We start from the raw sequence: 16,220 nt of genomic DNA on the forward strand, positions 1-16,220 counted from the left end.
TCACAAAAATACTGAACTCCGAGAAAAATTCAAAAAGGAAAGTCCCCAATCAAATGGCAAAATCAAAAAAACAAATACATCAAACGAATGGATAACAACTGTCATATTCCTGACTTGGTACAGGCATTTTCTTATGTAGAAAATGGTGGATTGAACCTGGTTTTATAGCTAGCTAAACCTCTCACTTGTATGACAGTCGCATCAAATTCCATTATATTGACAACGATGCGTAAACAAAGCAAACAGACACAATAGGTAAAAATGTCAAAAATAGGAGTACAGCAGTCAACATTGTGTTATCATCTTAATCACTATAAAAACAAACAAATGTAACGAAGAAGCACAAAAAGGCATACATCAAATTTAAAATCCTCATTTTGCTTATGTTATACGGTTTTATTTATCTATGTAAAATCCACCCATAAAGGATGGAAGGTTTTAAGTACTGGCGTAAAATCGCGCGTTTGAAATTCAAAATAATTTTGTCGTTCAAAGTATGAGGGGATACATAAATACAGAGTTACGTAAAATGGATATAACAAAAAACAGACTTAACAGTAAAAGTAATATTAATAAATAAAATAAAATAATTGTCTGGTACAAAGTATGACGATAAACATAAGTACAGAGTCACGTCAAATGTATATCACAAAAAACAGACTCAACAGTTTATTCTTATAAAAGAACCCCAAGAATTCAATTCAAAAACGGGGCCTATATTCATAAATCTTAATACATGGTTAGATTCAGCATATTAAAGAACCCCAAGAATTCAAGTCTTTTGAAGCAAACCCCATTGAAATAAGCAATTTATACAAAGTAATAGAAAAGTTTTGTTTTTGCCCCTTTTCCTTTAATGGTTAGGGCCATAACCTCCAAAATCAATCCCAACCTTCTGTTTTTGGAACCTTGAGCTAAAATTTTAAAGAAATCCATACACTTATACACAAGTTAATGTTCTGAAACAAGAACAATTATTGTGTTTGACCCTTTTGGCCCCTGGTTACTAAACAGCTACCACAATAACCTCCGAAATCAATCCTTATCTTCCTGTTGTGGTATGGAACCTTGTGCTAAAATGTCATAGAGATGCATACCCTTATACTCAAGTTATTGTCGGCGAAGCAGAACGATGCTTGTTTTTGGCCTCTTTTAGAACCCTTATTACTAAACAGCTACAACAATAACCTCACAATCAATTCCAACCTTCCTATACTGGTGGTATGTAACCTTGTGCTAAAATGTCATAGAGATTCATACCGTTATACTCAAGTTATTGTCTGCAAACCAGAAAAATGATTGTTTTGGTCCCTTATTGGCCCTTAATAACTAAACAGCTACAGCAATAACCTCACAATCAAGCCCAACCTTCCTATACTGGTATGTAACCTTGTGCTAAAATGTCATAGAGATCCATACAGTTATACTCAAGTTATTGTCTGCAAACCAGAAAAATGATTGTTTTTTGTCCCTTATTGGCCCTTGATAACTAAACAGCTACGACAATAACCCCATAAAATCAATCTTAACCTTCCTATTGTGGTATGGAACCTTGTGCTTAAATGTCATAGAGATCCATACACTTATACTCAAGTTATTGTCTGTGAACCAGACAAATGCGTGTTTTAGGTCCCCTTTTGGCCCCTAAAAACTAAAAATCTACGACAATAGACCCCAAAATTAATCCCGACCTTCCTCTTGTCGTATGGAACCTGGTGATAAAAATTTCTGCGAACTAAAATGTCTTCGGGCGACGACGCAGACATCGCCATAACATTATACGAACGAAGCCAACTGGAAGCAGTAACGTAGTGTTGTCTTGCATTAATATCTGTAGTTGTCACATGTGTATCATGGGTTTTGGCTTTAATTAACTTTAATTCTTTGGGGTAAAATTTCAGGAACATACCTTTCAAAATATGGGTTATTAATATATTTTAATTTCATTAAGGTACTGAGATGTTCTGTTAAAATTATCTATAAAAGTATGGCAATAATTAAATCACTATGGACACTTTTGCATACACGGTTTTTTATGTTACTTGTACATTTGGATCCTTTTTGTGTACCCTCTGGACATCAAGGAGTTGAACACCAAATATCCTATTAACGTTAAAATATAATTTTCGATCCCTTTACAGTTTATGTTTTATAGTCCCCTATCAAATAGCAAAATCAAAAGCTCAAACACATCAAACGAATGGAAACAACTGTCATATTCCTGACTTGGTACGGACATTTCCTTTTTAAGAAAATGGCGGATTAAACCTGGTTTTATAGCTAACTAAAACTCACACTTGTATGAAAGTCGCATAGAAATCAATTATATTGACTGAGCAAAACAAACAGATATAATAGGTCAAAATATCATAAATACATCACTACTAAATGTTCAAGGTTATGATAATCGACATCTTGTTTAGGTAACTTATGTTGTACTTAAAAAATACAGATATAATTTAATATCAATCCATTGCTAATGTATAAATGGTTTTGTCTGTGTGCTTATATTTTGTCAAAACTACAAACCCAAAAGCTATGGTTGTATTATTATGAATATATTAGAAAAGCTTAGTCTAAATTTTAATCCTTGATTTTCATACATTTATACAGTATAAATCTTGTCAATAAATAGTGATTGATGTCATACCAGTGATTGTTCATCACTTTTTAAACATCCTCCCGGCTCCCTGTATACAATTATCAGTAAATACATTGTATTTTGGACCGCCAGTCTCAACATAACTTCCAACATTGTGGTTACCGCCGACCTCACGTGATCCCTTAGATTTCCATTGATCGGACATATGTTTCGCATCAACTACAACCGTCTGACTAGTCTTTCCGAAGCCACCACCTTTATGAACGAGGTATTGATTTCCATGGTCCGTGGTTACTCTAAAAAGAAATATGAAAACAGTATTTTGTGATTAATACTTAGCATTGGCAAAAAAAAATCTTCAGTACTATGGTATACATAAATTAAACCAATGATATTTGCATTTATATTTTCCTCAAACACTGATAATAAATTTTCTCAAAAATTTCAGATATTTATCTCAAAGTATTCGACAATTGGCCAATATTGATATTAAATGAAGTTATTTTATGTATTATCAGCCCTTGGTATGTTGGGTTAGACCTGGAAGATTAAGCAAGAGAGATTGTACCTTACGCCCTGATGAGGAACAAAAGGGATTTTTGCACTACCACCGCTACTGTTCATTGGTCTTTTCATACGTTCCACATTCGTCACTTTCTCGTTATATATACCGGTCAGTCCACTTTTCGTCTTTACGTCATGAGGGAAATTTGCCATTTCAAACCTAAAAAACATTTAATTATTACATAAACATCTCCATGTACATAGATTCCTCTAAGATTAGAGATCATTCAAGTCGTTATATGACATCATTTTACCAATAAATTTAATATGGGAGCCTCAGAAGCTTTTCATATGTGCAAGTGCAGGCTCCGAATTGAGTTAGCACCCGTGTTTGTGCCCTGAACCAGAAATTGAAAGATTCAGGAACGAAATGAATTATTAGTCCGAACACCATTCCAAAATAGGAGAAAATTTAAGTTTGTCTACCATCAACATCACCTCCACCACCACCACCACCACCACCACCACCACCACCACCACCACCACCACCACTACCACCACTGCCACCTATGTTTGCACCATAGAATAGGTCTCAGTCAAACTGGAGTAAATAATGAATAATGAATACAGAATGCGAAGCTGTTGTTAATCACATATGTGGTGGCTTTGCGTGGTAGTTGTGGTGATGGTTGTGATAGATACACTGTTATCATTGCTATTCGGGACGATATGAGTGAAATAATCTTAACTGGGGCGTTTAGCACCATGAACGCGTATCACAGACATCAGTGCCAGTTCAAATTCATGTTACAACATAGTTGTCAGAACATTTGCCCTCTGACGATTTTTTTTCTATCTCAAGCTCTACCTAAAAAACATTTCAATAAAGCGGAAACGTATTTTCATTTTTAATATTTTTGATATCAAGTCAAAAATCACAATCTAACTAGTTTTACTAATAACATTACCGTGTATTTGTGATATCTCCCTATTTCAAAAAAAAGAAAGTAATCTTTTTCTGTCAGGTTTTCGATCCAAAGATCAAATGAACGGAAAACCACAGTTATAAAAAGAACTTTTAATAGATGGTAATTAAATGCGCGGGGCGCAGCTTGATACGATCGCAGAGGTCGATCCCTGAACAGTTAGGGCAAGTATAGACACTACATTCAAGTTTGATACAGCTCTGAATTTGGATTGTGATTAAATATTTGACACAGAATAGGTTTCAAAAAAATTACCAAAAAGTGAAGAAACAAATACAATTTTCAAAATATCATTCCTCATAATTACAATGTCTTTTTCAATATGTAATAATGAACAGTAAATTTCAAACTAAATGTATACATAATTTCTTCTCTAACATTAGATTTACTGCTGTATCTATTTTAACTATGATTCTATTTACAATTTCTATTAATTGTGCAATACAGCTCTGAATTATGACTGTGATAATATATTTAACATAGAATAGTTGTTGCTTACACAGAATGAATGTGGTCTAAGAACTTAAAATTTTGAAATAAGACATTTGCCTATTATGGTCCAATATCCAAAATGTAAATACATGGTTAGAATCAGTATATTAAAGAACCCCGAGATTTCAATCTTTGATGAAATCAAACTAAGTTTAATTTTGGACCCTTTGGATCTCAATGTAAACCAATTTGATAACAAGGCCCTACATAGAAATTCTAAATACGAGATTATATTCAGCATATCAAAGAACACATATATTCAATTTTTGTTGAAATCAAACAAAGTTTAATTTTGAAGCCCGATTTGGACCTATTTGAAAACCGGTCCCAAAATCAAAAATCTAAATAAACGGTTTGATTGGCATATCAAATGACCCATATGGTCACAAAAGATGGACGTTTTTTCCAATGCAGCTTTGAACAGATAAAGATTTTACGGTTTACCGGATGTATTTTAAGTATGAAAATGGTATAAATTAATGAAGAAGCTGGAAATATATTGGATTTTAATATGTGCATATTTGTTTCTACAGCGAATTTGTAGATATTGTAAACTTTGTAACTTTTCTTCCGTTGCTAATGTAAACAAGTTAATGATGGCGGTTTGTTGAAATCAAACAAAGTTTAATTTTGAAGCCCGATTTGGACCAATTTGAAAACCGGTCCCAAAATCAAAAAATTAAATAAACGGTTTGATTGGCATATCAAATGACCCATATGGTCACGAAAGATGGACGTTTCTTCCAATGCAGCTTTGAACAGATAAAGATTTTACGGTTTACCGGATTTATTTTAAGTAGGAAAATGGTATAAATTAATGAAGAATCTGGAAATGTATTGGATTTTAATATGTGCATATTTGTTTCTACAGCGAATTTGTAGATATTGTAAACTTTGTAACTTTTCTTCCGTTGCTAATGTAAACAAGTTAATGATGGCAGAAACAGCTGTGGTTTTTGTTGATGGAGCATGCAAAAACAATGGTCAAACAAGCGCAAAAGGCGGCTGTGGTGTTTTTTGGGGACACTTTCATCCGTTGAATGTAAGTGAATACTTGGAAGGAAGTAAACAATCAAATAACTGTGCTGAACTATCAGCCGCAATTATTGCATTAACGCAAGCACAAAAGTTTAGATTTACGGATGTGGAAATTTATACAGATAGTAAATATGTAAAGGATGGAATTACTAAGTGGATCGGACAATGGAAACAAAATTCATGGAAAACAGGTCGAGGCAGCGGAACTGTGTTAAATAAAGAATTATGGATGTTGTTGGATAAATTGCAGAGTAACATAAAAGTTTATTGGAAATGGGTCGAGGGTCATAATAATGTGGAAGGGAACATAGAAGCGGATTCACTAGCAAAAGCAGGAATTAGTAATACTTCATCATATTGGCAACGTATGGCCGCAATAGATAAAATTGCTGAGGTATGTGTAAATGAAATCAAACAAATTGATGAGTGTAATAGTATAGAAGTTGGAGTTTTAGCAGATGATAAAGTAAAATCCCATTGTTCATTATGTAAAGATTCCGTTGATGAGATAGGAATAAGGTGTGTACATTGTAAAGGTTGGTATCATTATATTTATACTTTCTTACCACCTTATCAGTTGTATTTGTTTGTAAATTCGCAAAGAAAATTTACGTGTGAAAAGTGTTCTGGTGTTACAAATTTGTTTATTGTAAAAAATAAGCTTGATCAAAATAATTGTTCACAAATTGGAGTTCAGTGTGAGCTTGCACATGAAGAAGAAATAAAAAGTACACACGTTTCATCTAAACAAATCTGGAAAACAAATTTGCAAAATATGTTTAACTCATAGGAACTAAGTACCAAAACACCGAACGAATCGGAAAATGATAGTATCAATGTAGAAGAGTCCTGCTTTGAAAAACAAATGTTATCTATGCAATCAAAATTCGTAGATACTTTAGATAAGATTACTGAAGCACACGATAAAAGAAATCAATTAGAACAGAAATTTGAATTAGTATTAACACAAAAAGAAAACTTAGAGAAAAAGTTAAGAGCCATGGAAGCCAAATTTGAGGAAATATCTCTATGTAAATTATGTACAAACTTCGAGCAAGGGGTTAATAGATGTCGACAAGAGAAAAACAGTTTACAAAGTAAATATGCAGATTTATTTTTAGAAAGAGAAGTAGAAGTAGTTAAATATGAAACTGAAATTAAAATTGCAAAACAAAAGATGGATTGTAGTAACAGTGAAATCAAAGTTCTGTCAATTCAAATAAAACCGTACGAAGAAAGGTTACATTGTACAGATATATCCTTATTAGAGATGGAATATAAAGTGTGTGAACAAAGAAATGAAATTATTAAGTTACACGAGGATTGTTCTTTATTGAAAACACAAGTGAATAATAAGTCAGACACAAGACAAAGCAATTTACAAACCGTAAGTAAAAGTACAGACACCGAGAGTAACGTACACCAAGTTGATGTCGCATCTATTGATAATTTATCAAACTCCACACCAGTGGTTAAAAATAATGTAAAACAGAAAAATCTGCAATCTTCAGGAAATTTAAATAAAGGGAGGGAAAATAGAAAAGAAATACTTATGATAGGAACCTCAAACACAAAATATATAAGTGCTAAGTATCTATCGTTTGGAAGTGCAAATGTCAACAAGATTATCAAATACAAAATACAGGAGTCTATGGAATATATAGGTACCATTGACGATCCGAATGTCAATTATAATGCAATCATTTTACACATTTTGGGAAATGACATTGAACACAAAACACCAGAAGAATGTATTGCATTTTGCAAACTTTGATAGATCAGATAAGAGAGAAAAAATTGAGCAAGAAACTTATCATTTCACTTGGACTGCCTAAAAAAGATGGGATAAAAAATAGAAATGTAGAAAAACTGAATATCATGATAAAAGACAAATTTGGTGGTGCCAGTGACACTTTCCTGTGTGACAATAGTAACTTGTCATTTCGTGGTCAACCAGCAAACGGTATATTGATAAATGATGTTATACATTTGACTAAAAAAGGGACATATATATATACTGTCAGGAAATCTTAAGCAGGCAATTGGTCATAATTTAGAGCTTCGTGGTGACAGACTGGAGATAGGAGGACATATTGGTGTTCAAAATCGGACTTGGTATACATCCGGAGGCCGTAATGTCGGAGCAATCAAAACATGGTGGTGAAGAACTCGATAAATATAGGCTATTGGAATTGGAAATCTATAGGAAAGTGTGATATTATTGGATTGTCTGAAACTAAATGTGATTTGTCAGAACTGGATAACTACATTGTTAGTCATTTTAACAGGGCACAAAACCCAAAACAAAAGCAAGTATATGGTGGTTTAGCAATTTTAATCAACAAAAATGTAGGAAAGGGTGTAAAATTCCTTAAAAATACATGCTCAGAGTACCAATGGCTAATATTGGATAAAACATTTTTTTGGTTTTGAAGACAATATATTTTTATGTTTTGCTTACATACCCCTCATTAATTCTTCTTTTTTAAATGACAAAGACTTTGATATTTTGGCTAATCTTTCTGATGAAATAGCAATTTAAGATAAAGGTCAAGTTATGATTTTAGGGGATTTTAATGCAAGGACAGGCAATCTTGAAGATTTTATAAGTAATAATGATGACGATTATAATGATTATGTCCCTGTACCTGAGGAGTATGAATCGGATAAAATAAAGCAGTCACTAGTGCGTAACGATAATAAGTCCTGTTCCAGAGGTAAAAATTTATTGGATATGTGTATTTCAAGTCGAATTCGTATATTGAATGGTAGAATATTTGGGGATTACCAAGGTAAATTTACATCTTACCAATATAATGGCAATAGTGTAATTGACTACTGTTTGGTATCTGAGGATTTTATAGAAAATGTTTTGTATTTTCATGTTGATGATCCAATACTTAGATTGTCAGATCATGCAAAAGTTTCTGTAAGACTATTGGCTTCCGTTCAAGTTAATTGTTTAAAAGAGAATTTGGATGATTTCCCTGTGAAGTTCAAATGGGAAACTATATCTCCAGAATTATTTTTAAATGCTCTTAAGTCTGAAGAGATAAAAGTCAAAATTCAAGATTTTAAAAATATTCAGTCTCAAAGTGAAGTGGAAGCTGCATTACATTCGTTTCTTGATATTTTAAAAATGGCAGCAAATAAATCATTAGAAAGGAAAACAAAATCCAGACGTAACGGCATTAAGTCTAAGCCGTGGTTTGATAAGGGGTTAAGTAGTATGCGTAAAGAATTAGATCATAAAAGTCAAATGCTAGCAAGATATCCAAAGGATCCAATTATACGAGGAAGTTTCTTTAAATTTCGTAAATTATATGGTAAAAAATGTAAGTTACAGTTTAGACAATATAAGCTGGATATAATTCAAAAGTTGGATAATTTATTCGAAAAAAATCCATCAAAATATTCAAACTTTTAAACAAATTAAAATATGAAGATGAAAAACTATTGTCAAGTAATAGTATAATTTCGGCTGATGAGTGGTTTAAACATTTTCAAGAATAAAATACGCTCTCTTCAAAATATCAATCAAAAATACTAGAATTTAAGAATATGCTTTGTACATTAGAACAAAGAAAGACTTTTTCTGAGCTTGATTATAAAATTACAGAGAAAGAAGTGACAGAGGCAATACATGCATTAAATATGGTAAATCTACTGGGTTAGATTGCATTTCAAACGAAATGCTCAAATGTAGTGAGCTAATTTTGCTTCCATGTTATGTAAAACTATTTGATATTATATTATGCACTGGTTTTTATCCAAAACATTGGAAAACAGGTAATATTATACCAATATTTAAATCAGGTTCAAAATATGACCCTTCTGATTATAGAGGTATTGCTATTATAAGTTGTATTGGAAAGTTGTTTAATTCCACTCTGAATAATAGATTTGATAGTTATTTGACTACGTTTAATGTAATTTCTGAATCACAGATTGGTTTTCAGAAAAAATCAAGAACAGTAGAACATATGTTTATTTTGAGGACCCTAATTGAAAAGTGTATAGCAAGCAAAACTTACTCATACACATGTTTTGTAGATTTTAGGAAAGCTTTTGATTCTGTAGTTCATGAAGCCTTGTTGTTAAAACTCCAAAACATTAGGATAGGGGGTTATTTTTATAATTTTATTAAGAACATGTATAATAATATTTTTTTACAAGTTAGATTAAATGATAAATTAACAGATAAACTTAAAGCTGTCATTGGAGTTAGACAAGGGGATAATTTAAGTCCCAATCTTTTCAAGATATTTGTCAATGATTTGCCGTGTAAATTTGATGATTACTGTGTACCAGCTGAAATAGGAAGTACAAAACTTAATTGTTTAATGTATGCCGATGATGTTGTGCTTCTTTCTACTTGTCAAACAGGTTTGAGTAGATGTTTAAATAAATTAGAAGTATATTGTAAAAGTTGGTGTATTCATTCAGGTTAATCTTAAGAAAACAAAAATTGTAATTTTTAACAAAGGTGGTAAAATGATTAAAAGTAACCTTTATTTTAATGGTGAACCAATTGAGAATGTTAGAAATTATAAATATCTAGGTGTTATTTTTTCTGCTTCTGGAAGTTTTTCTACGGCTAGATATGATTTGTATCAAAGGAGATTAAAAGCTTTTTTCAAGTTAAAAAGTACTTTCGGTGAAAACATCCCAAAAATTGATAGTTGTTTACATATCTTTGACCATACAATAAAGCCAATTTTAACATATGGCTCAGAAATTTGGGGAACTTGTACTTTTAATTTTTCAAAATGTCAAACAAACAGCCCCTTTGAAATTGAGAAAAAAATTAGTAAGTTTGATTGCGAGAACTTAAGTTTAAAGTTCTACAAATACATTCTCGGGGTAAATAAAAAGTCATGTAATTTAGCTGTTATGGGAGAGTTAGGTCGTACTCCATTGCATATTGAAATCATTTGTTCTATTCTTAAATTTATACAAAGAATTAATGGTTTAGAAAAGGATCATTTGTTAAAACAAGCCCTATTCACAAGTATTGAAACTCACAAATGTAATAAGTCATCTTGGTATTCTAATATTGTATACATTTTAAGATGTATTGATGTTGATATGGAAAGTTTTGACATTGAAAAAGTTAAAAATATTTTGATTAGCAGATATAGGATTTACTGGAAAAATACTATAGAAGATAATGCAAATGTTAAAAAAGGAAAATTGCGTACTTATTTTAAATTTAAAAACATCTTCAAAAGGGAAGCATATTTATGTCAAGTTAAAAAATTTCAAGATCGAAAAAGCTTAACTCAATTTAGAATCAGTGCTCATCAGTTAGCTATTGAGAAAGGTAGATATAAAAAAATCGATAAAGATAAAAGATTTTGTGGGCAGTGTAAAAATATGCAGTTTGAAGACGAGTTTCATTTTTTGATGGAATGCACTGCATATGAAAAGGAATGGAATTTTATTCTTAATGAAGCATGCATTCAATGTAAAAACTTCCCTTTTATTTCAAAGTATGAACAATTTATTTGGTTAATGTCATGTGAGTCTAAAAATGTTAATATGTCAGTGTCAAGATTTATAAGTACTTGTTTTAAAATAAGAGAAAATTTGCATTCCAGTAACTAACTAAATATACATGTAGTAGTGATGTTACAGTAGTTTATTTATTTTTATGTATTGGAGAGGGTTAATATTCTATTTTATTTATTTTCAAACACCATCTGGTATGGAGTATAGTTATTTAATCATTTATTTTTAAGGTAATATATCTTAAAAATTACTGTATAATTAATACTATATATATATATATATGCATATGCTCGGAAACGGGCCCTTTAATTGGATTCAATAAATATTCTTATTCTTATTCTTATTCATATGGTTCAATTTTTGATGAAGTTTAATTTTTGGACCCTTTGTACATCAATGTGGACAAATTCAAAAACGGAGCCTAAAATCCAAAATCTAAATACACAAATAGATTTATCATATCAAAGAACCCCAAGAATTCAAGACTTTGAATTGAATCACATTGAAATTTGTCCCTTTTTTCCTAAATGGTTAGGGACATAACCTCAGAATCAATCCCAACCTTCCTTTTTGGGTATGTAACCTTGTGGTACAATTTTATAGAGATCCACAGACTTATACTTAAGTTATTGTCCGGAAACCAGAAAATCCTAGTTTTTTGGCCCCTTATTCCTATACGGTTAAGGCCATAATCCTAAAAATCTATCCCAACCTTCCTTTTGAGAAATGAAACCTTGTGGTACAATTTCATAGAGATCCATACACTTATACACAAGTTATTGACCGTTATGGAATAACCGTTTCACAGATGATATCGGATATGTTCCTTATGTCGTAACTACAATACCCTTCTCTTTTCACGAATGTGACCTACCGAATTAGACTATTTACCGGATTTGTAATAACATAAGCAACACGACGGGTGCCACATGTGGAGTAGGATCTGCTTACCCTTCCGGAGCACCTGCGATCACCCCCAGTGTTTGGTGGGGTTCGTGTTGCTTAGACTTTATTTTTCTATGTTGTGTCATCTGTACTATTATTTGTCTGTTTGTCTTTTTATTTTTGGCCATGGCATTGTCAGTTTGTTTTCGATCTATGAGTTTGAATGTCCCTCTGGTATCTTTCGTCCCTCTTTTATTGTTCTGAAACAAGAAAAATGCTTGTTTCTTGCCCCTTTTTGGCCCCGAATTCCTAAACAGTTAAGACAATAACCCCCAAAATCAATAACAACCTTGTTTTTGTGGTATGTAATCTTGTGCTACTATTTCAAAGAGATCCATGCACTTATACTCAAGTTACTGTCTGGAAACAACATATATCCGGACAACGACGACGACAACATAAAATTATACGAACGCAAAAATTTTGCGGTCGTATAAAACCCAGTTATAAAAATAACTATTAGTAAATGGTAAATCCAGTTCTGAATATAACTATTAGTTAATGATAAATCCAGTTCTAAAAATAACTATTAGTAAATAGTAAAACCAGTTATTGTCAATATACGCAGAACGTTAAATAAGTTTATATTTTACTTTCGTTTTCTATTTAACTTTGATTTTTATTATAAAATTTCGGTATTTACTATTTCTAAACAAATATTTAAAGATCGTGCAGCTATGATATTTCATGATAAAGTAATGACTTGGAAAATGTAAACCTGTTTACAACTGTACACTATTTTTGAATAACATTTTTGTTTTTGAATACTTATTTTAAATTGAATGACAGGGATAAAGGATTCTCATGAAGCCTCTAATAAGGATCAATGGTTTTTCCTTAAATTGATTTGTGTTAATCCTGGATATAAGTCACTAAATAGCTAAATAGCACACAATGCATCAAAAAGTAAAATAACAAAAATACAGAACTCCAAGGAAAATTCTAAACGGAAACATGGAAAAGTCCGTAAGCATATGGCAAAATCAAAAGCTCACACACCAAATGAATGGATTACAACTGTCATATTCCTGACTTGGTACAGGCATTTTCTTATGTAGAAAATGGTGGATTAAACCTGGTTTTATAGCTAGCTAAATCTCTCACTTGTATGACAGACGCATATAATTCCATTATATTGACAACGATGTGTGAACAAAACAAACAGACACAATAGGTTAAAATGTCAAAAATAGGGGTACAGCAGTCAACATTGTGTTATAATCTTAATCATTATAAAACAAACAAATATGTCAACAAAGAAAAACAAAAAGGCATATCGACAAAGCACATTAGCTTAACGAAAGACAAGAATACAAACATTTACCATAGCACAATAACACAATGACGGGATGTATAAGTACCAAGCCACGTCAAATGGATATTACCAAAAAATAGACTATTAGTTAACAGTACAAGTAAAAATTTACAAAGACAAATAAAAAAATACTATAAAACGTTATTAAGATGATAAACAACGTCAGTACTTAGAATTTATACTTCAAGACCATCGTGTATTATTTGTGAAGTTGATACGGAATAACACATACTAAAAACGCCATGGCTAAAACGAAACAGACCAACAAACTTACACCAGTACACAAACACAACATAGGAAACTAAAGACCGAGTAACACGAACACCATAATGGGGGTGATGATGATCTTAGGTGCTACGGAAGGATAAGCAGATCCGGCTCATCATGTGGATATCTATTGACATAACAACTTATTTTACTTGGCACAATTTTAACAAGCTGAAGGTGGCCAATAATCATGATCAATGGAATTTCAATTGTTATCATATAGTTTACTGACATCTTCACACAGATGAAGAAGTTGAACATCAATATGCTGACTTTAATAAGTATACGTAATTCGTAATAACAGCACTATAACACAACTCCCTAAATGAAGCATTTGGAGACACAATCTTTAGGATTGTTTTGGCCTTCATGATATTCTATTTGAGTATGTTAAGCTTAAACTTGTAGAAGATATAATAAAAATAAATAAACCCCTCACATTATTGTCATAAAATCAAAAATATACTAATAAGAAATAAATAATAAAATGGAAAAATAAATAAAAATAGAAATAGATAAATGAATAGCTAAATTCTAAGCTCATTGTAAAATATTAAACAGAAAGAGATAACATTCCATAATTTGTCGGGATATGGTTATGTGTTAAATATTGTCATGACAATATCTTTAAGTGTTTCTATGATGGTTATATTGAAAGGAGAATGTGATTTTGCAGCTAAAATGAGAGTACTTAGAAACATAACGTAACTACATCAAACACGACCAAACCAAGAGAAAAACACTAGACAAAAGACAAAGGACAAAAATATAAAAGACCAAATAGATATAAGAAGATGTGATATGAGCGCCAATGAGACAACTCTCCATCCAAGTCAAAATTTATAAAAGTAAACCATTATAGGTCTCAAAGTACGGTCTTCAACACGGAGCCTTGGCTCACACCGAACAGCAAGCTATAAAGGGCCCCAAAATTACTAGTGTAAAACCATTCAAACGGGAAAACCAACGGTCTAATCTATATAAAAAACGAGAAACGAGAAACACTTATGAACTACATCAACAAACGACAACTACTGAAATAACTCAAACTGAATAAATTATAAACACATAGTTCTCTTAAATTAGATATGATTTAAGCACTATTTTCTAAAATTAGATATGATGTAACACAATGAATATCTATTTTAAAATTATAATCAAATATAATTAATAGTTCCAAATATGTTTTCTTTCATTTGTCACACACTAATATAGATATGCAACTTATCTATCAATGTCAACAACTTTATCTACACAATGTAATGTAATGAAGTATATCCTTTAATAAAAAACATATTATTATCTAATTAAAGGAGTTCAATTCTCCAAAACAAAATTATAAATAAAGCATTCAGAAAATTAGTTTATACAGAATAACAAACAAACCTACCACAAAATTCTTCAAACAATTTATCAAAGAAAAAAAAAATCAAAATGTCTTTTATCATTAATACAATGTCTTTTAAAAATCGTTTAAAAAATGAGTTATTTCTCTTTGAACAGAATGGAGTAATTAATATGAATTTAATCTAAAAATGAATTATTGGGAAAGGGCTATAACTCAACAACGAGAAAAGCTAAAATCGTGAAAATTGAACTTGACCTTCCTTCAGTCACAGGAAACAACATATCTACACTGTGTGGCAGCCGCCCGCCCGCCCGCTCGCCGTACATCCCCAAATCAATAACCGATTTTTCCTTCGAAAATCCGGTTAAAAATATTTAAAAATGTTTAAAAAATACCCCAAAACAACTATACATATTTGTGAGTTTAACATTGAAAATTTCTACAAAATCATATCTTCATGAGTTTTTGACAATGTTCTTTAAAAATGTGAGTTTATAAGAAATAATAAGGGAAATTGGGATAGATGAAAGTATATGCAAAGGCACCATTGTTCGATAGTTAGAAGTATGGTGTTTTTTCTGAATGAAAAACATTTCAATAAAGCTGAAACGTATTTTCATTTTTTAATATTTTAGATATCAGGTCAAAAATCACAATCTAACTAGTATTACTAATAACATTACCGTGTATTCAAAATTCAGTGATATCTCCTAAATTCAACAAAACGAAACTGATTTTATTCTGTCTGGTCTTCGATCTAAAGATCACATTTTCGTACTGGATATAAATACCTACAAACGAACGGAATACCACAGTTATAAAAATAAATATTAGTTAATGGTAAAACCAATTTTTATCAATATACGAAGAATGTTAGTAAGTTTATGTTTTACTTTCGTATTGTGATTACAAGCAATAGTTCTTTAATAGTTCATAGCTGATGAAATTTGAAATAAAATTGTTGCATTGAAGTTTAATTCATACAAACTATCATTGTATAGTCAATTACAAAAATTTAAAGGCAATTACAACTTTTCAGGGGTTTCAGTTTCTTTTTAGGGAGAATGTATAATGTATAAACACCGGGAAAAGGGGGTGGGGATTACTCAATCATCTACGTTTGCACTTTTTATCGAGTAGGTTTTTTTTCAAACAGATATCTTATTCATTTACTTAATTCTTCCTAGATTGGTTGCTTATTTCTTTATGATA

The 16,220-nt window shown here is 31.3% G+C and overlaps 1 protein-coding gene across 1 annotated transcript; it reads right to left on the bottom strand.

Annotated features, from left to right (window-relative positions):
- Positions 1 to 2,313: 2,313 nt before the first annotated feature.
- LOC127731658 (uncharacterized) lies at positions 2,314 to 15,810 on the bottom strand. The gene is made up of 3 exons (XM_052240412.1): positions 15,692 to 15,810; positions 3,171 to 3,326; positions 2,314 to 2,898 (listed from the first exon to the last, which is right to left on the bottom strand). Exons 2-3 carry the CDS (start codon positions 3,317 to 3,319, stop codon positions 2,664 to 2,666), a joined length of 384 nt encoding a protein of 127 aa, XP_052096372.1. The 5' UTR covers positions 3,320 to 3,326; positions 15,692 to 15,810; the 3' UTR covers positions 2,314 to 2,663.
- Positions 15,811 to 16,220: the final 410 nt, after the last annotated feature.

Source organism: Mytilus californianus, unplaced genomic scaffold (assembly GCF_021869535.1).
Source record: "Mytilus californianus isolate M0D057914Y unplaced genomic scaffold, xbMytCali1.0.p SCAF_20, whole genome shotgun sequence".
NCBI lineage: Eukaryota > Metazoa > Mollusca > Bivalvia > Mytilida > Mytilidae > Mytilus > Mytilus californianus.

Excerpts from the sequence above, each read along its gene's own strand:
- LOC127731658 (XM_052240412.1), bottom strand. The coding sequence starts at position 3,319 with ATGGCAAATTTCCCTCATGACGTAAAGACGAAAAGTGGACTGACCGGT. Across the intron at positions 2,899-3,170 it reads GTTCCTCATCAGGGCGTAAG|AGTAACCACGGACCATGGAA; the intron begins GTACAATCTCTC and ends ATTTCTTTTTAG.